General features: G+C 36.0%; 1 protein-coding gene across 1 annotated transcript; it reads left to right on the top strand.

Moving 5' to 3' along the window:
* Positions 1–1,647: 1,647 nt before the first annotated feature.
* Positions 1,648–20,782, top strand: LOC113228362 (WASH complex subunit 2). The gene is made up of 12 exons (XM_026461635.1): positions 1,648–1,793; positions 8,159–8,256; positions 9,279–9,366; positions 9,517–9,653; positions 10,474–10,562; positions 10,761–10,888; positions 11,986–12,123; positions 13,146–13,224; positions 13,653–13,879; positions 14,809–14,940; positions 15,477–19,035; positions 20,317–20,782. The coding sequence occupies exons 1-12, from the start codon at positions 1,701–1,703 to the stop codon at positions 20,412–20,414; spliced, it is 4,866 nt and encodes a 1,621-aa protein (XP_026317420.1). The 5' UTR covers positions 1,648–1,700; the 3' UTR covers positions 20,415–20,782.

Here is a 20,782-nt window from a genome sequence, read left to right on the forward strand (position 1 = left end):
AAATATCCAATTTCTGCTATTATTACTTTTTGTACAATACAACGTATTTAACACAATATTACTTATAAAAACAAATGTCACATTTTTTCAAATTAATGTTGTTTTTGTTTCATTCTTTATGTAAAGAAAAAGGCAAAGATTTGAAACGCCTCAGCCAAGTCTTGGTGAATTATTTTTCTTCTTTTTTTTATAAATAGGCATATGCCAAGTCGTCAGATTAATATTGTCTTGTAAGAGTAAAATTTTTCAATCTTCAGGACAGGCTAAGGCATCTAAGGTCATTCAGCCAGATCTACTAAGGTCTAGATGGTGTATAGAATATTATCATCATCATATCAATATTTCATATTCGATTATAGTATCCTGAAATATTATTTAATTTTTCACAATAGTATGCAGGAATACGTAAATAGTAAAAATTGCCAATGGAATTAAGTAGAGAAAACTGACTTGAAAATTACCCTTTTCACTTTTCTTCAATGATTTAATTTAAAGGCAAAGCCAGGTCTTCAGTATGAGACATCTATCTGAAGTCATCTATCTTATCTCAATTTTGTTTTTATTTTTAATGAGCTTGGCTACAAAGTTGTCAGCTAAAAATTATACATAACAATTTTAAAAATTAATATATCAAAAGCTATTAATATCTTAACTTAAAAACATCGCAGAGGTGCATTCCCCTATCACAAGTTCGATTTCTGCTATTCTAAAGCTCTATATACTCTTTTGAAAGGACCAGAATTCATTAGTGGAACATGTTGCTACAGTATACTTTATCTATTACATGATACGTGAAACGAAATAACACGACGTTGGTCATTTATATTCATTGATAAATATGCTTCCTTTCTAATTATGGTTTTGTTTAAATAAAGTTTTCATGTGAGTTAGATATGGCTCCTGCTGTATGTGACTACTTGCTCGACTAGGTTTGTCAGTTTTTTTCTATTTTTTTTAAATCTTGTTTTAAGAGGCTTGAAACGTTTGGGCGTTTATGTCGGCCTCGTAATGTATGTTTACATATAAATAACTATCCCACTTTATCTGCCCTACTTCCATGAGAGGTATTGCTCCTCATCAGAAAGCAAGACCTCACTTAGAAGTATAGAGCTTCAGAATTCTTCGTCCACGGGTTGCTCAGCATTAAATTTAGCTCTCTTACCTGACCAATGTCTTTTACTTGACATTGGGCCCGACAGCCCGCTTATCGATCACAATTCATTAAATGAAGCATGTCTTCCAACTTGTTACAGAATTGGCATTGAGGGGATTCTGCTCTTCCCATGAGATAGTAAAATTTGTTTAATGGAATGTAACCAGAACGCAGTCTAAAAGCAATTATTAGCAGTAACTTTGATGGGCCACTGGGCGCTGTGGCAGTGCCCCTCACATTTTTGCCATTTAATATTGTTATATGTAGTTTAATATGTAAGTTATGGACAGGCGTGTCGCTTTCCACCAGGCGCACGACTTAAAAAAATACACACAGGTAGACAACGACAAATCACACCCAAACTCGCTAGATAAATAAATGTACGCCATACAAATATTTCTCCCGGCTCGGGAATCGAACCCGGGACCTCTGCGTGGCAATCCAGTGTGATAACCGTTCGGCTACGGAGGCAGTTTTCGTTCAGAGGCAGATTCTGTGAAGTGATTAATGCAAATTATAAATTCACAATCTTGACAGGTATCTGAAGATGGAGGAAGCAGCCTCACTGCGCAGGGCAGCACCGTGCTGGAGCCTGAGCGGCGACCAGCAACTTCTCGATGCTCTGCAGAACTTACACCAGGTAACCAATACACGATTTCTGGTTTCAATGATCTTCAGACCAAAACAATATCTTTTTAGGTGGTGTTAACTAATATAACTCTGAAATTTCCAGGTATAATTGAGGCTATCAGCGCAATAGTGGTGTAACCCACACAATTTTTTTTCTACAATATTTGTTTAATTTAAATGATTTGTAACCGACTTCAAAAAAAGGAAGAGGTTCTCTATTCGACTATGTGTTTTTTGTTACGCGATAACTCCGCCATTTGTGAACCGATTTTGATGATTCTTTTTTTGTTGGAAAGAGGGTACCTCAGAAGTGATCCCATTTATTGTTTTTGAAGCAAATATTCCACCCCTAAGGGTGGTAAACTAGGGGATGAATGACTTTTGAGGTCGGTTTTTTTAGTACTCTGTACTGAGGTTAGGTTATATATAAAGTACATAATTATTTTATGTATGAATTCTACTTTCATGTATAAAAAAAAATTACACATGTAAATAGATTCTGGCTGTCTGATTAGAATAGGTACTTCGAGTGGCATACTGAAGTACTTACTTGGGAAATGATTGGTTCTGCATACAAATGTTTTCTCCCCTATTTCACCTTTTTTAAGATTTATTTTTGGACAAAAAGTAGCCTGTGTCCTTCTTCTAGGTTCCCCATCTCTCTATCCCAAAATTCATCAAAATTGGTTCAGCGGTTCAGAGTTACTTTCGCATTTATGATATAAGTTTGGATTACGTACTTTAGTATCATTTAAAGTAATATTGTAGAAAAATAAATTAATGTGGGTTACACCACTATTGCGCAGATATATAATTATAACGTTTGTATTAAAAAAACCAACCTCAAAAGTTTGTGGAATTACATCTATTTGCCCAGTTTTATTGAAATCGGTTAACTGAAAGTGGGTGAACTCCAATTAACTTGATTCATCCCTGAATTTCCCACCCTTAGAAGTGGAATGTTTTCTTCAAATTGGGATGGGACCATCAAAGAATGCATTTTCTAATAAAAAAAAGAATCATGGAAATCGGTTCACAAATGTCGGGCATGATCGCGTAACATACCTACACACAAAAAAATACAGTCAAATTGAGAACCTCCTCATTTGAAGTCGGTTAAAATGTGACCGTAACGAACAGACACGTGAAAGATTTAATATTGTTGCAAATGGATTCCGGAGACTGCTGGTAAAAGTTTGTTTTAAGTATTAGAAAAATCAACATAATAATTTGTATGTTATCATTCTAAAAGAAATAAGTTTGAACAAAGCGTACTTTCAAAGCATGAATTATTAATACGAATTCAACGACCGCTATTATCATTTCTGTTGTAATTAGTGGGAATAATTATCATTTAATATTAATTTATATTAAATAGAACCAAAAATTGTACCTCTCTTTTTACTTTCACATTGAAGTACTGTAAAAATAGCATACTATACTTTTTTTTTTATAAAAAAAAGACCGGCTTCAAAATTTTGTATTTCCGCTTTCGCTTTGTTCGGTCTCGACTATTGAATCGCAGGTGGAAGTCCTCGTCAAAACGAATCATAAGAACCTAAATACAACCTAGCTGGGTTTAAAACTATAGTGAAACAAAAATTTTATACAAAAGGTTGTTATACAGCTTCTGCGTACTTGGATGACAAAAATCCGATCTATAATATGATAAATAGATATGATATGATAGAGCATCCCCTAGAGTTTCTTGCTCATTCTTCTCAGGGGAATCTGCCTTACGAATGAGCGGTTGAGTTTAACCAAAAATTTCAAGTGTAATTTACTTACGTTTCAAATAATAATGATAATAACTGACACACGCAACATAGCCCCTCACTAGGGTAACCCTGTGTCGCGGGTGCCATGGACACACATAGACAACCACAAATTACACCCACACTCACGAGAGAAATAAATGTAGGCCATACAAATTTTTCTCCCGGCCCGGGAATTCAACCTGGGACCTCTGCGTGGCAATCCGGTACGGTAACCGTTCGGCCACGGAGGCAGTTAAATAAAGATGTTTATGATGTATTTAAAAAACTTGTAGCGAACCACATTTAAATTCGCGCGCCCTCAAGTTGATTCCACTGTGAGACGGCGCTTGCGAGCACCGCTGACCAATAAGAGAAGAGAGGTGAAGAAAAAGAGAGAATGTCATGGCGGCTCCGTGTGTGAAAAACTTAGTTTCAAACTTGTAAAACAATCTTGCGTCTTTTTAGTGAATATACAAATTACTATAAGATCGGTGTTCTTTAATTCACATCCAAGAACCCGACACTGGTGACCCCGACTCTCAAGTCATAAAAAAAAGGGTGGTTTTGTTACAAATGCGAGTTTCGGGTTATGAAAAGTTGAAAAAGATTTGGCAGTTTATAACTTCTTGGAGTTCGCTACTGTGATTTCCAACGTTACTGTAAAGTTTTGAATTGAATCAAAGTCAAAGAAGATATTTTGCCAAAGTGCATTGTGAATTGTGACATAGGCGACTGAGTGTCTCTGCTTCTGGTTGTGCCACTGAGACTTATGATGCACCCTAATGTAATATATAATGTACCCTCTCCGTAAAGAAGACATATGTCTGGTAGTGGGATGTGTAAAGTGTTGTTGATCATTCGTAGTCAAAGAAGAACACAATTGTGAATGACACAATAGTTTATTTGTAACAATAACAAAATAATAATTCATTACATCATAGCCATTGTAGCAACAGACAAACAAAACATTCTATAGAAGAAATTCCACTTTACGGATTATAAGGTATTCATACCAAATGAAATGCTGTAGGAAAAACGGTCAGTACGCAGGAACGTCCTGGGTTTGAACAAAAATGTGTTTTGATTGTCGAACTTGAAATAAAATCTGTACAGAGAATAAATACTACAGCAAAGACTCAAAGTGCCTTTATATTTAGTGTTTTTGTTTTTATAAAGTGAATAAATAGATTTCTCACAGATGGCGCTACGGCAAAAAAGTTCGTTCCGTGCCTTACTTGGCATGGTGTCTGGCACGGTTTGCTGGACGACGTTTGTTTGAACCCATTCAGACTGAAGGAATCTTTTCTAAGTGTTCGGTTTTGTATTGATAATTATAACAAACTATTGGAGTAATTTTACAAAAACAATAATTGAATATCATGCTGATGAAGCATCCCGACATTCAATTAACTTAAAAAATAATTTGTTTTTATTTTTGTTTTTGTGCTATAACTTTTTTGTTCTTTCGTTTCCTTTTTGTTCTTTTTATTACTATTCTTTCTATTTATTAGTGTTTGTTTTCTTCTCATTGGGCGTCATTTATGCTAAAGAAATATTTTTTCTTCTTTTCAAATTGTTGAACGAATGAAACTTAAATAAAAAAAAAACTCGCGAAACAAAATTCTTTAAAACTAGGTAGTGTACAGTCAGATCAAAGTTACCATAATATTATAAGGTCAAAGGTGAACAAGCACATGTCAAACATGAGAGAATGGAGAGTGTAGATTCTGCCACGAGAAGGATGAAACTCTTGTTCATCTTCTCTACCAATGCGTACGAAGCTCCCATACTAAGAAGGCGCATGCCACAACCAGAGGATATAAAATCTGTTGGAGCCAGGAAAGTCTTTCAGTTCCTCAATGCTGTCAAGTTGCCATACTAAATTTCAAGTCAAATGTTCATTAAGCCTAGCTAAGAATCATCTCGAATTTGCCTTCAAATAAAAAAAAATGTGTGCAACAGTGTACAAATAAAATGCAAGTTGAATTTCCTAATTTGAACTGTATTTCTAAAAATAACTTAAATTTAGACCTGCCGTTACAATATAATCTAATAGGTCGTTGCGTTATATCCGGCTCTAAGGGACACAAACTTGCATGTAGAAATATAATCCAAGTAGAATTTGTATTCAAAATAATTGAAATTTATACTTGCAGAAAAAAACAGTATTGCCTGCCCAAAATAAAAATGGAACATTGCCTTATTCTTAATTTATAAATTCTACAAAATTATACATGTATATACTATTACTATTTGTTTAAATTATATATTATATAAATCTTTCTTAAACAAACTGCTTTTAGGTCAGTCCATATGTTCGATACCACAGACAGACATACGTCTGCTCATTAAGGCTATCCCTCTTTTGCATTGGGGGTTAAAAAGTTGAATACTATTACAGTCGTCACCAAATAAGAGGCCAAATTTGACACTTGTCATCGTGACGCGAATAGAGATGTGGACTAATCATATCGGTAATCACATTATACGATTTTAACGAGAAATCGATTCAAAATTTTAAGATTTTGTAAAATGTTTAGATTATTTTTCGGTCCATTGTTGTTCAGGGGGCCTATAAGGCCAAATCGTACAATTCAGTTAAAAGCAATTCATTTACAGAATTCTTTGCAATTCTGTAGCAATTCCTCTTATTTTCGTAAAATTCCGATGAATTGCATCCAATTCTTTCAATTTTGATTTTATAATATGCATAAATGGATTATTACGAGAATTTAGTGTAAATAAGTATATTCATCAATAAAACAACTACATAAGTCAATGTTTTTTCCGAGAAATCGAAGTGACTAGGAGAAATTCGGCGATTAATTGCTTACAACACTATTATTTAAGAAAAAATAGCTTGAGGACGTATTTTTTTTCAGGACATTTCGGAGTAACTCAAAATTGCATTTTATTTTGGAATTCGTGCGAAAACAGTACTTCAAATATGTTTTATCATATTATATAATGTTTCAATAAAATTTTTGAATTTTTTAAACTCAATTATGTTAATAATTGTTTGTTTATTGTTTCAAAGTCAAAGTCAAAGTCAAAGATTATTTATTCCATAGGTAAAATAAATTTACACTTGAAAACGTCACATTTAAGCTACTGCTCGTTCACTACGCTGACCTCCCTGAGAAGAACGAGCAAGAAACTCTAGGGATTGCTCTTTTCAAATAAACTTTAATGCTATGGAATACACTTTGAATCAAATTTGTGTGGATTCTGGAGCCATGTCGTCTTTCCATACATCTTTATCTAACACGTAGTCTTCAATTTTGTAATATGATTTTTCGATCAAAATATTTTTAATGTAGTTTCTAAACTTAGGAAATGATAAACTTAATATATGCTCCGGAATCTTATTGTAAAAACGTATACAGTTCCCCATAAAAGAGTTGTTTACCTTGGTTAAACGAAATCGTGGTACCATGAGTTTGGACTTAGCTCTAAGGTTAATATTATGGATATCTTCTTTCTTATTGAAATTGTGTATATTTTTACGGGCATATAAAATATTTGAGTAAATGTACTGTGATGCCACAGTCATGATACCAGTCTCCTTAAACTTTTCTCTGAGAGATACCCGAGAGCCTAGACGGTACACAGAACGAATCGCTCGTTTTTGCAATACAAATATGGTTTGAATATCTGCCGCTTTACCCCACATGAGAATCCCGTAGGACATTATACTATGGAAGTAACTAAAGTAAACTAGTCTAGCAGTACTAACATCGGTAAGCTCACGTATTCTGCGGACTGCGTATGCAGCGGAGCTTAATCTGCTGGCCAGGGACGATATATGTGGAAACCACTGAAGTTTACTATCTAAGGTCACTCCCAAGAAGACTGCTTTATTAACAAGGTCTAACTTTTCTCCGTTTATTTCTATGGTTGGACTAGTCGATTTTACGTTAGGTAATTCAAATTTAACACATTTTGTCTTCTTGGCATTAAGCAATAAATTGTTAGCATTAAACCAATAAACTACCTTAGAGAGAGTATCATTAATACGGTCATAGTTATTGTCATGTCTGTCTGTTTTAAAAATCAAGGATGTGTCATCAGCAAACAACGTTGCTTCGTTGATCGCATTCAAAGTTGCATACTATCGCCTTCATTAGCTGTCAAATTTGGCCTCTGATTTGGTGACGACTATAGTGCTATTACTTTCCAATACAAAGTTTAGACCCAGATGGCAAGTTTAGGGTGTAATATTTGAGCTTCAAACTGGCTTTCTTAGGCCCACATTCATTATTATATTACATTAGTACTCAGACTTTAACTGCCTCCGGTACTATGCTGGTCTGCCACGCAGAGGTCCCGGGTTTGTTTCCCGGTCCGTGAGAAATATTTGTATTGTCTATATTTGTTTCTCTCATGAGTTTGGGTGTAATTTGTTGTTGTTTATGTGTGTGTGTGCATGGCACCCGTGATACAGGATGTGCGTTTTTAGACATAATTTTATTGCTGTGATAACAGAGAGAAAAGCTCGTCAAAATTGACAATAAGGATTCAAACTAACTCTACGTTGCTTGCGTTAAGGACGGTCCAAAGTTGTGAAGCCTGACCTGCTGTTGACTGTATTTGTTTGAGACTTCGATTTTTTTTGCAGAGAATCATATCAAAATGCGAAGAAACCAACACTCGACTCGGTAATATGGCGTCAGCTCTCACGCACGCTTCTATCGCGCTGCACAACGTCAACAACAAGTTGGTATTCGTATTAACACTGACAAGTTAGTGCTGGACCCTCGATAAGTTACCGTACTTGAAAGAATATCCTTTTGACATGACCAAAGACACAGTTAACAATAACTTTAAAAAAACCGGCCTCTAAAGCTTGCGTAACAGCTTTTGTTGTGTTCTTTACCATGATTTCCTCAACGATGACTGAAACGACTCCTATGAACCCAAACACAAGATAGTCGCTGTACACTTTTGAAGAGCTTCTCTTCTTCCTCTGTTTATTGAAATCTGTTAACGTGTAAAATGTAAATTCAATAAGCCGGATTCAGCCCTTACTTTGCCACACTTACTGCCTCCGTGGACGAACGGTTGCCATGGCGGACTGCCACGCTGAGGTCCTAGCTTCGATTCCCGGGCCGGGAGAATGTTTTGTATGGGCTACATTTCTTTCTCTCGTGAGTTTGGGTGTAATTTGTGGTTGTCTATGTGTGAGGTACCTACCCGCTTTGCAACAAAAAGAATTCGGTTCTCTAATTTCGGAGTTATCGCCTTGAATCATATGAAGTCGATTAAAAATAAAGAACCCATTTTAATTTTAAAGTTGAGTAAAAACGCAAGACTTAGCGCTAATATTTTTGAGGATCCAGTAGTAATTGGTCAGCCTTTAAATATCGTCGTGCATATCTCTCACTGGAGTTGACAGAAACTACACAACTATAATTGCTACAAGTACTCTATGGCACGATTTAATTCCGCCATCCCCTTTCCATCATCGGAATAGTAGACGTAGACTGAGGTTCCATCTCTATATTGTAGATATTCCAAGAATTCGCACGAAACGTTTCGCTTTCACATTTATATGGCGAACTGTCTGCAGGCTTGTTTCTTGAACGTTATAACTTGTGCCTTTTCAAGGCGAGAATAGGCATTGTATAGGTGTACATGTGTCAGGTGAGATGGAGATCAAACGCACTTCTGTTAACCACGAAAAAACATCTGACGGAAATTTATCTTTTTTCCTTTTTTAAGCGGTGTTTCGATTTCAGATTCATGGCTCTCAGCAACAGCCAGTTTATAGAGAGCAGAGTGTACGATGACGATGTCGAGGTTAAAGCGGACACTGTACCAGCGAAGGTACTGTATTAACACTTCCATAAATTTTGGCCGAATTTGTATGAACACTTTGTATGAAACAGCTGATTAAAGATTAGATCCGTTGTAAAAGATGATGACATCAATGAAATGACTAATAAATAAAATATCACCCTATATAATACTTTCCAGGACCCCCCTCAGGTCGCAGCAGGGTCGGATCTAGAAATATTAAAATCCAGTCTCATACAATTAGAACAAATGCATGAAACTGTCACTATCCTGAATGACAGTGACACCGACAGTGAAGACGAAGACCAACTTGCCAGGTAATTACTTCTATACTTTTGTACACATAACAGCATATCAAACTACTACACGTTGACCTTGAGCGCTTCGAATGTTAAACATAGACAATCGCACGCAAAAGACGAGTACCGTGGTCACAGTATGGTGTCATAAATTTCATGGTGCACTGGCGCCTTATGCAGGGATGGCGTTAGGGCGCATTTATTTGACATGAATTTCATTGCGCTCACGCCGAGCGGAGTCATGTCAAAATAGGCTCTATTTATTTAGCTTTTACATTTTAACTTAAAGGAGCGTCCCGGGCACGCGAGAGAGGTTGGCTTGAATTTGGTCCACGCGGCGGCCGCGCGGGTATATTCTTCAGAGGAATTTAAATGTTATTGCCTAGTAAATAGAATTCAGACTCGCCATTAATGAAAACTTTCTCCTGTAACTGGGCGCTTAGTATGCTGTATTAACTTGCGTACTTGACAAAGTTGTTCTTTCTTTTGCGTATTTTAATTGTATTTTAATAGTGAATAAAGTGTTTGTCTATTTATTTACTATATTTGAATAAGTGTATAATTGAATAGTTGCCATCTTGAATACGTGCGTAATTCAATACTTGCGTAAATAAAAAAAAGTAAATACCTACAAATACAAAAGTGTATTTTCATTAATTATTTTAAATACTTTATTGGTTCCCCGTGTATATTTCTGACTATCCGCTCACTTTTAGAATGAGTGAACCAAAATTATAATTTCATGAATTCTGTAGATTTTCTGTTCATTATCATGAATTGGATTACCATCTGCAATGTCGTACATATGTATTACATCTGTATAACGTTCTTGGCACAGGGTGGTGCTGAAACCAAAGGACTTGTATACAGATCGACCTTTGCCTCATATCATCGGATCGTATGCATGGAAAACCAAATGGCACGCAGGTATGTCTAACATATATTATATATACATGATGAAATGGAAATCCTGATACCAATTACATTAGGATAAAAATTATGCAATTTAAAATTATCAATATCGTATTGTGATACAGTGGTCCACCGTTAAAATTGCAAGCACATCAAAAAATGTATTTGCGGCGATCATATTGTTTTTTTTTCAGCCGCTTTGTATTTTTTCAGGTCTCTTGCCGGACGACAGCGACTCGGACAGTACCACGTCGAAGCCGGACCGTGAGCCGGAGCAGTACTCCGATTCGGAGCCGGACTCCACCGGGAACATACAAACAGACAGGCAGCGGGATACCACAGTGAGTCCAATTCAAACTCAGATAAGATTTTTGTTTCATGGGAACCGAAATTACACTGATATCCGTCATTTGTGGTTACAATACCATTGAAAACGTGTGAACCTAGTGGACTATGGCTACAGCCTTAACCCTTTTAGAAAAAACCCGTGCACAGCACGGCCACTATTTTGCTATTTCACAACAATTCATGAAAGTTCAATCGCTATCGGATTCGATCGAACAAACCTAAATAGACATAATAAATAAGTACATTCATTTTCTACCGACTTGAAAAATGTCTCGATAGTACTGTATTTTTTTGCGTGTATGTATGTTGCGCAATTACTCCGAGTGACGTTTGGAAACCGATTTCAATGATTCTTTAGTATAGTAGTCTCATTGAAATTTGAAGAAAATATTCCACGTCTAAGAGTGACAAGCTTATTGGATTTCCTGCACTTTACGTTTCAATAAAGGTTGGCAAATAAATGTAGGTCGATTTTTTATACGATTGTATCGTACTCCTCGTGTAGGCCACATCTGGCTAACTTTTCTATTCTAAAATAGGACAGTTATAAAATTTCACCGTATATAATTTGTTTCATGTGATTTGCGTTATTTTTATGCCTTTCACGCGATAAAATCATTTCATTTTAAAAAAATTTAAAAAGCATTGTATTTTTTTCTAAGTTCATGCATATACATTACATTTAAAACTATGTCTATTAAAAATACAAAGAGAAGACACATTTTAAAGTTTTTCATTTTATTTCAATATAAATAATTAAATTCACCTGTCCTTATTAAAGTTGTAAATAAATAAAAATTGATTTCGGTACTTGTAGGCTAACTGTCAAATGGGAGTAAAGGAGGTGATAACGTAATTACTGACCTTTTGAACGTCGTAACATTCACAATTAAGACATTTTTGGCAACATTTTACCTTCTTTCATAACCTATTGATAAAATTATCGGCGACGACCATTTAAATTTTTTTGAAAACCGGCAACCCTGCATATGTCGTTTTACTCCATGGTCGAAAAAGACAGACTTTAGATTAGTTAAAAAGAAAGCGGCTGTTTCTTCCAAGTGGGCTACCAGTATTATGAATGGCGCAGGTTTCGTCGTCGGCCTCATCGCTGGCGCCGTCGCCTCCCCCGGCGCCCGCCGCCGTGGCGCTGGACCTGGCGCGGCGCCTCGGGCTGGGCGCCACCGCCTCCCCCGCCTCCCCCGTCTCCCCCGCAGACACACCCAAGGTGAGCAGGGGATAACTTCAAACGACTTGGGTTCAAATTCCTTTCAAATTTAACTGCCTCCGTGGCCGTACGGTTACCATGCCGGACTGCCACGCAGAGGTCCGTCTCGTGTTCGATTCCCGGGCCGGGAAAAACATTTGTATGACCTACATTTATTTCTCTCGTGAGTTTGGGTGTAATTTGTGGTTGTCTATGTGCGTGTCCATGGCACCCGTAACACAGGGTTTCCCTAGTGGGGGGCTATGTAATAAAATTGATTGTGGTATGTACTAGTATAATGTACTTACATGTTATCATTATAAATCATCACGGAGAGGACTTACTCTCTGACGTCGGCACGGTCGGTCGGGGTCAAGGATTCGAGTTTAAGAACCATTGAACGATACGTGTCGTATATTTTTTTTAAAAAAGGGCAGGTTGTTTTAATTTTCATTTTAAGTATAATTTAAAATTAAAAACTAATCGACTATAGTTTTTTTTTTCATTCATTTACTAATTCAATTACAAATACTGTTTTGTCGAGTGGGTCGAGGTACACACATTAGGGAAACCCTGGGTCGCGGTTGATGTGGACACACACATAGACAATCACAAATTACATCGAAGAAAAAAGTAAACGTTGAAATACAAATATTTCACCCAACCCGGGAATCGAACCCGAGACCTCTGCTTGGCAGACCAGCTTCGTAACCGTTAGCGGAGGCAATTAATTTGTGTTTTTGCAAATTTTGTTAACATTAATTCAAAAAGCTTTTTTTAATTTATTACACTTTGAGTTTATCAATTTTCAGCAGTCTCTGGTTTGTCACAAAATATAAAAAAAGAATGCATCTTTTGATTTCCATTTTCTTTCAATAAATGTTCAGTAGGGTTGTACCGAGTCAATGTTAATTTAATAGCTACTATAAAGTAGCCACTGTCCGGTAGATATAAATATAATTTATATTCTCACTATTTTTATGTTTCTGTTCGTTACAATAATAGGGAATGAGCTGCTTTAAAATCAGATGCATTTATTGCAGATGCCAGAAACAGAAGAAGAATTCACGCCACCAAAACCCGCAGTCAGGAAAATGTACAGACCGGAACAGCCTAGTGCAGGTAAGTACTTGCATAAAGAAATATAACAATTGCAATGGACCTATGTCCAGTAGTGGATTACGAAAGGTTATATCATTATAACATACTTTAAATTCTTTTGATTTCGACTTTTACTTGTTCAAAATTCGTAGGAATTAAATGAACACGTGGCTAACTTGAATATAATGTCCCAAATAAAAACCCTCGGGCCTTTTTTCTTGATCAATAAGGGTTAACAAAAAAATTCAATACGTAATCTTAATCTCTTATTTTGTCGGTTAGAAGGCTATTCTATATCTTTAAATTTACTACTATATCTTTAAATTTACTACTACACTGTCTCCTAGTAGAGCAGTTACGCGTGAACTTGAAATTTGTTCATACGTATGCTTACCTGCCACATTGTTTTTTATCTAGTATTATGTAAATATTAATTGTTCTACCTTCAGGGGCAATATTCTCCGACGAACCCCCACCATTGGACACGGTGTCAACATCGTCAAACGACGACATATTTGCCGAACTACATCGCGGCCAACATCGCGACCATCATTGGGGCCAACATCGGCACCAACCCGTCGACGTGTTCGTTACTAAGCAAGCTCCTGACGATTTGTTTTCTAACGATGACGACGACGCCGGTGATATATTTAGTGACTTCGCTGAAACTAACAAGGTAGAGGTTATAATGTTGACTATAGATCTCGCTCTGGAAATGAATTATTAATAACAATAATAAATCTTTATTACGGACGACAGAGATCCATGAAGTGTTAGTAACAATAAAGTTATAATTAGGCTAGTATTTAAATTCTGCCGCGGATTTTGTGCTTGTTATTAAATGCCGCATCATGGGGCACTCAATCGTTGCCGCGATAGCCTTCAGGAGACCGCTGCTGCTGGCACGTATTCTGTGTAATGAAGATACCGACGTAAGAGTGCCACGAAGCTGTTGACACGAGTCTCAGCAAACATTTGCCACGCACTGCAGAACCGTGGCCGCCGCTGCAGCGTCCTGAAGGCGTTATTACAAGTATTTACTGCGTACACAAGGCCCTGAGCGAGCTTCGGATATAGCGGGCTGAGTACAGTGGTATACTATAATAGGCTCTGAAAAAAATTACCTCCACCTCCATCGTACATTGAGCAAACATGCGAGTCAGAAACTTGCATGCGTCCGTCCGTATCACGCGTAAAGAAATTTGAACTTACTGACGTAATATTCAAGTATAATATATGTACACACATTGTTTGATGGCAAATGTACTAATTTCCCTTATCATTTCTACATGTGGCACGAATTACATTGCGAACAATTTTTGGCCAAATATTGGGCCCAATACGACGATTTGTTTGCCATAGTCGTAATATAATAATATATTATAATAATGTGTAAGTTATTTTCAAACGAAGTCAACCATTTTAGGGTAAATAATAAATTCGTAAACGCTGGTTGGCGAAAGGTAACTATTGCATCTTGAATCACAGTACCAGTATGTGTAAAAAGAAAACTGAACTAAGCGAACATTTGTCAATCCAGATGCATATAATCAGTCTTTTGTTCTTAATAAAGTGGTCCCTCTATATTTTATCATTAATTTCCAGCCTACACAGAACCCAGTGCCTAGTACCAAGTCAAAATCAACCTTATTCGATGACGAACCAGAACCTGATTTGTTTGCTGAAAAACCAAAGCTCGAAGGAAGTGTTAAAAGCGAATACAATGATAGAGTAAAGGTAATACTTATTTCTATATCTGTATTGCTCGGTAGTTAGGTACTATGGCCCCGGACAATGGTAGAAATAACTAAAACACTTATACATCTCGTGAAAGAGTTCGTCATTTCTACCGTCAAGCAGTAATGTGACCATTACTGCGTTCCGGTTTTGAAGGGTGCTGGTGAAATTACAGGCACGAGATACTTGTCAGCTTATGTCTCAGGATGACGGGCGCAGTGGTGGTGCGCCTCAGATCTTTGCAATTTAAAGTTCTGAGTGGCACTGTAATTGTTATTAATCAGGCGCACGACTTGTTCGTCCCGTCACATTGTTATAAAAAAAAATTAAAAAAGAAGAAAAAATGCGGAAAGAAAGAAATTGATTAATTATCACAATTTTCTGTGGCATATTATACAGCGCCCCTAACGCATGGTCACATAGGCCGCTGCAAGTTGAACCCGCACGTTGTGCATTGCTAGTTTGGGGCATTGATTTTACTTATGTACTTACATAATTTCATATTTTAATACTGTAAATCTTTTTTTGAATTTCAGAAACCAATTGGAGGTATATCTCTGTTTGGCGCTAAAAACTCTGAAACCATCGGCGCCGCCATCTTGCAACGGAACCAAACACTATCATCTACATCCGGCAACGAATCCGATGACAATAAACCTAAACCACAGACAATAATTAAAAAAGATAGTTCACAGATTAGTAAACCAACTAAGGATAAAAAAGAACCATTACAGACTAGTAAACTTGAAATCAGTAGAGATATATTCGATGACTTGTTTGCTAAATCGGAAATTTTACAGAAGAAAGACGGGAAAGAAAAACAGAAAGTAGCAAATATAAAAGAAAACGTTTTAGACAAGAAAGTAGATTTGTTCAATGACAATCTTTTCGATGACATAGATGATATATTTACCAATAATGTTGTCAAAAGTAAACAAAGTAAAGAAGGAAATGCCAACAAGACTTTATTTGATGAAAGCGACGACCTATTTGCTGATATAGCAGTCACTAAAACTAGTTTTACTAAAGAAATTAAAAATAATTTAGATAAGTCTAATACTAAGAGCATTTTTGGTAGCGACGATGATTTATTTACTGACAAACCCGTCGCGCAGGCTGAAAAAAGAGAAGTATATCTAGCTAAAACTAGTATTACTAAAGTTAATTTAAAAGATACGAGTTTATTCGATAGTGACGATGATGACAATAATATTTTTTCTAGTAAATCAAAAACTGATTCTAAGAAGAAACAAGAAAAAAACCAAAACACAAATGATCACAAAGATATGCTTAAAGAAGATTTAGACAATGATTTATTTACAAATTTAACAGAAACCCAAACACAAGGCAAAATAAGTAGTGAAATTAAATCTTCGATGAGTTCTCATCTTGCTAATGACAGTGAACTGTTTACATCCACTTCCAAAAATATAGATGACTATAATGATTCGTTTAGGAAAGATGACGAAAAGTCACAAGGTGCTCTTTCATCTCTAAAAGATAGTGAGAAGGCTCCAATTGGTAATAAAATATCAGAAGTTGAGGTATTACAAACCCAACAGGATGCAGAAAATCCTATGTTTTCTAAAACAAATTATGTACAGAAAAGTAACGATGATATATTTACAAAAGATATTGTCCAAGATGTTGAAGACACTGTAGATACAAAGGAATGCAAAAATTCGGCAATAAAACATTCAAAATCTAAGCAATTTAAAGTAGATGATACATTTAGTGACATTATGGATGAAGATGATGGCGATATCTTTTCAAACGATAAAGATAAACCACCAATTAAAGACACATCTATATTAAATATTGAAAATACATCTGAATTACAAGACAAGATATTAAATGATGAATCTGAGAATGATTTGTTTAAAACTAAAAATGTTGGTACTGATGTTGTTAAGGATGTAACTAAAGATAAAATGAAACCAACGGTTTCTCAAAAATCTATTTCAAAAGCTCCGAATACAGCTGAAACGGTACACTGTTCAAAAACCAAAAGCAAACAAAAAACTACTGTTAATACTAAATCAAACACAATAAAATCTGAAATAAATAAAAACAGAACCCATAATAATACAAATTTATTCGACAATATTGCGAATTTAGCTGAAAAAGGTAAACCTGATAATATGAAAGATGTTGATAGAAATAAAAACGTTACTGTATTTGACAATGTGCTACCAGAGGAAAACATATCTCATTCTGATACTCTTCCAGTTTTTGAAACGCGTAAAAATACTTTTGATGATATATTTAATGAAGCATCAAAACCTGAACGCGATTTATTCTCAGATATTTTTATTGATCAGCCTCCAATTTTCGAAAAACCTAAAGAACCTAAAAAGAGTCAAAATGTAAATGCTCTTTTCGATGACGACTCTGATGACGAAGCGTTGTTTTTTAAGAAGAACGACGTCATTTTACATGATCACCCTGAAGAATTCAGTCCTGATATTAGCGGTGATAGGTTTGATATTTTCCATGATGAACCGCCAGCAATTGATGTTGTCCAAGAGACTACTAAAAGTGTTTCTAAACAAGATAGCGGAATTATTTTCAAACACAAAGTAATAGAAGCGAATACCACTAACATCAATGAAAATTTATTTGAGTCACGGCAACATGTTATAGTAAAAGGAGACAATGAGAAGTCTAAGAACAATATCAATGACCTGGAAAATGTATTTAATGATGAATTAGATATTTTACCTGCAGAATTAAAGACACAAAAAACAGATGAAATGAAACCAAATATCGACAAGACAGATGGTATTCCAAATGAACCGAAGAGAATTGGCAAACTAAGACCAATGAATTTCAATATTAACGTAAACACACTGCTACCTGGTGCCTCACCTAAAAAAGTACAGCAAATTGAACAAACAGACGAACAAACTATACCCACAAAGAATAACAAAGACTTACAAACTAATGAAGTTTCAGAACAAGATGGGACTAAACTAGTTAAATCGGTGAGTTTTGAAAGCGAACCGGATAGTACAATTTTAGATAACAAACTGTCAAAAGAAAGAGTTAAAATTCAAGTGAAACGACGCCCCTCCACAAGAAGGGCTCGAAGGGAAGCTGTAAAAAAATCTGGCATCGATTTCGGAGAGGATTCAACTGATAATTCTAATTCAATTGATGACCATGTTAAAGAATCTAAAATCGAAGCAGAGGAAGAAAATGATGTTATTGTTTCTGAAAAAACTAATGTCAGTGAACAGGATAACTTACATAAACCTGATGGGGATGTTAAAAGTATGAAAGCGTCAAGAAATACTGCTACTTCCAAAGATTTTGCTATTTCAGAAGGTACTGATACGTCCAAGGATTTAAAAACTGAACAAAACCTGTTTTCAAAAGGTAATACTTTGGAAAATGTTACATCAAGTCCAATAAGAGATGTAAAATCAAAAGTAGTTTATATCTTAAATGACGAAGATATTTTTAACAGCAATCCTCAAGTAGTATCAAAGATGGATGCAGAGGTGACTAAAGTCGATTCTGTTAAAGTCACAGAACCGACCAATGTTACACTCGCAAATCTTGACAATGAAGCAGATTTAAATGTTGTTACAAAAGCGCAATCTGAGGCTACGAAAACAAAACAAATCTTAAACATAGTCAATGATGAAGATGACGATGATATTTTCAAATCAATGGTTACTAAATCAGAATCAAAAACAAATACACAACCCGTAACCATTAAACATTCAATAAAAAAATTAGAAACTGCTTTAAATTCAGACAGTGATGACGAAATATTCAAAGATTTTACAAACGTAAAGAAAATGGAATCCACTTTAAAAAATGAGAGTACTTCAACAAAACTACCAAAACCGGAACAAAAAGGAATTTTTGACGATTTAACTGACGAAGATAATGAACTTTTCAATAAAAATAATAAAGGGTTTAAAGCTAGCAACAATAAAATATTCGGTTCTGATAGTGACGAAGAGTTGTTCGGCAAAAAGAAGGACAAAAAAAGAGAAGTTAAAGAAAATAATATTGAAGTGAAAGGAACTTTATTTGGTGATGATAACGACGAATTATTTAGTTCGAAAGAGAAGAAGAATGCTGGTAAGTCCAACTGCAAATCTTATTCTATGCAATGAATTAAATGAAATTAACTAAATTAATAAATAAATCATACAAAAACACTGAAAACACTAGCTTCTACGGTACTTGGATGACTAAAACCCATGGTAGTGATCTGTTTGGCTCCTGCAGATTGTCTCGATCTGTGATAATTGAAATAAGTATTGTAAATGATAAGCGTACTTATTTCCATTCACAAAGAGCAGCCTCTAGAGTTTCTTATTTATTCTTGTCAGGGGATACTGCCTTAGGGTACTAAGAGATTGACTGCATGTTTGCAGTTACTGCGTGAAGTCGTAATCAAGTTCACGCAGCCGAGACCTCTAGACCTTTGCAATTGAAAGCTCTGAGTGGCACTGTAATTGTTATGGACTGGCGTGTAGCTTACCATTAGACGACTTCACGACTTGTTTGTCCCGTCAGAATATATTATAAAAAAAGTCGATCTCGGCTGCAAGTTGCCGTTAATGCATGAAGTCGTTATCAACTTCATGCAGTCGACATGAAGACCCTACTTTACTACGATGGAAACAAAAAGGAGTAGATAGTCGGTCTCATTCATAACACGACTCAAGAAAGAGCTCCTGCTCCCGACTTTACTGTCGGTTTAGTTTCGAGTTCTTAGGTTTTCGCGATTATTACACATAGGAAATGAAACTATTTTTCCGGATTTAAATCGCGTATATTTGTTTTTCAAACAAACCGACGTTTCTGGCCCTGTACAGGTCCCATGGTCACGGTTGACTGAGGTGGTACAGTCTTCAACCAGTTATATTGATAAATAAATCCGGAAAAATAGTTTCATTTCCTATATTAATTTAGTTACTTGTTTGTACACTGTTACTCAGTCTTTCGGCACGTTGCTGTACTCTTATAAAGTACACAATTTTGTTAACACAATTGTATTATTATTAACATTGATTTCATTTCAATAAAATGAGAACTCAACCTCCCGAGAACGTGTCTCTTTTACCGCCCTCGATCCTTTATAACTTCGAGGTCCCGGGTAACGACTTCACGCAGCCGAGATCGGTCGAGGTCTCGTCTGCATGAAGTTGATTACGGCTTCACGCATTAACTGCAAACATGCAATCCATCTTTTAGCAACCTAACGAATGACTAGTAGAGTTTAATCAATGCGACGATTTCAACTGTAATTTACTTACCTTTTAAATGAAGATATACTTATATTGGACCATAAAATTAGTCTGCATGTTCGTTGATCTAATAGCCCAGGGCGTTTATGTATGTATTTGGTTCCAGTATCAAAACCATCTTCAACCACGAGATCCAAGTCACCGACGTCAACAAAACCGGTTTTCGAAGATCCATTGTCAATGTTTGAGAGTAACGATTGTTAAATTGTTGTCGGTCTCGATGGCACACATTAGTTTGCCATCTTGGTGAAAGGGTTTGCCAATCGGCGTAAGATACTCGCCGATTATTGGTACCTTATTGCGGGGAGGCACCTTTCGTGTACATTATAGTTAAATTTATACTAGTTTAAACGTCAGGTTGTGGCATATTGAAGGCCTAATTTTCTCTGATAATAAGAACAAACAGGGTCAAACTTGTTAGTATGATTTACCCTGGTCTACTTGAGACGAGAGCTTCTTGTGAAAGAGTTGTACTGCCACCTTACATATGTCAGCCGCCAAGCAGTAATGTGACATTACTGCGTTCCGGTTTAGAAGGGTAAGGGTGCTAGTGAAATTACAGACACATGGGA

The sequence above is a fragment of the Hyposmocoma kahamanoa genome, unplaced genomic scaffold, assembly GCF_003589595.1.
Source record: "Hyposmocoma kahamanoa isolate Upper Pololo Valley unplaced genomic scaffold, ASM358959v1 228, whole genome shotgun sequence".
Classification (NCBI taxonomy): Eukaryota; Metazoa; Arthropoda; class Insecta; order Lepidoptera; family Cosmopterigidae; genus Hyposmocoma; species Hyposmocoma kahamanoa.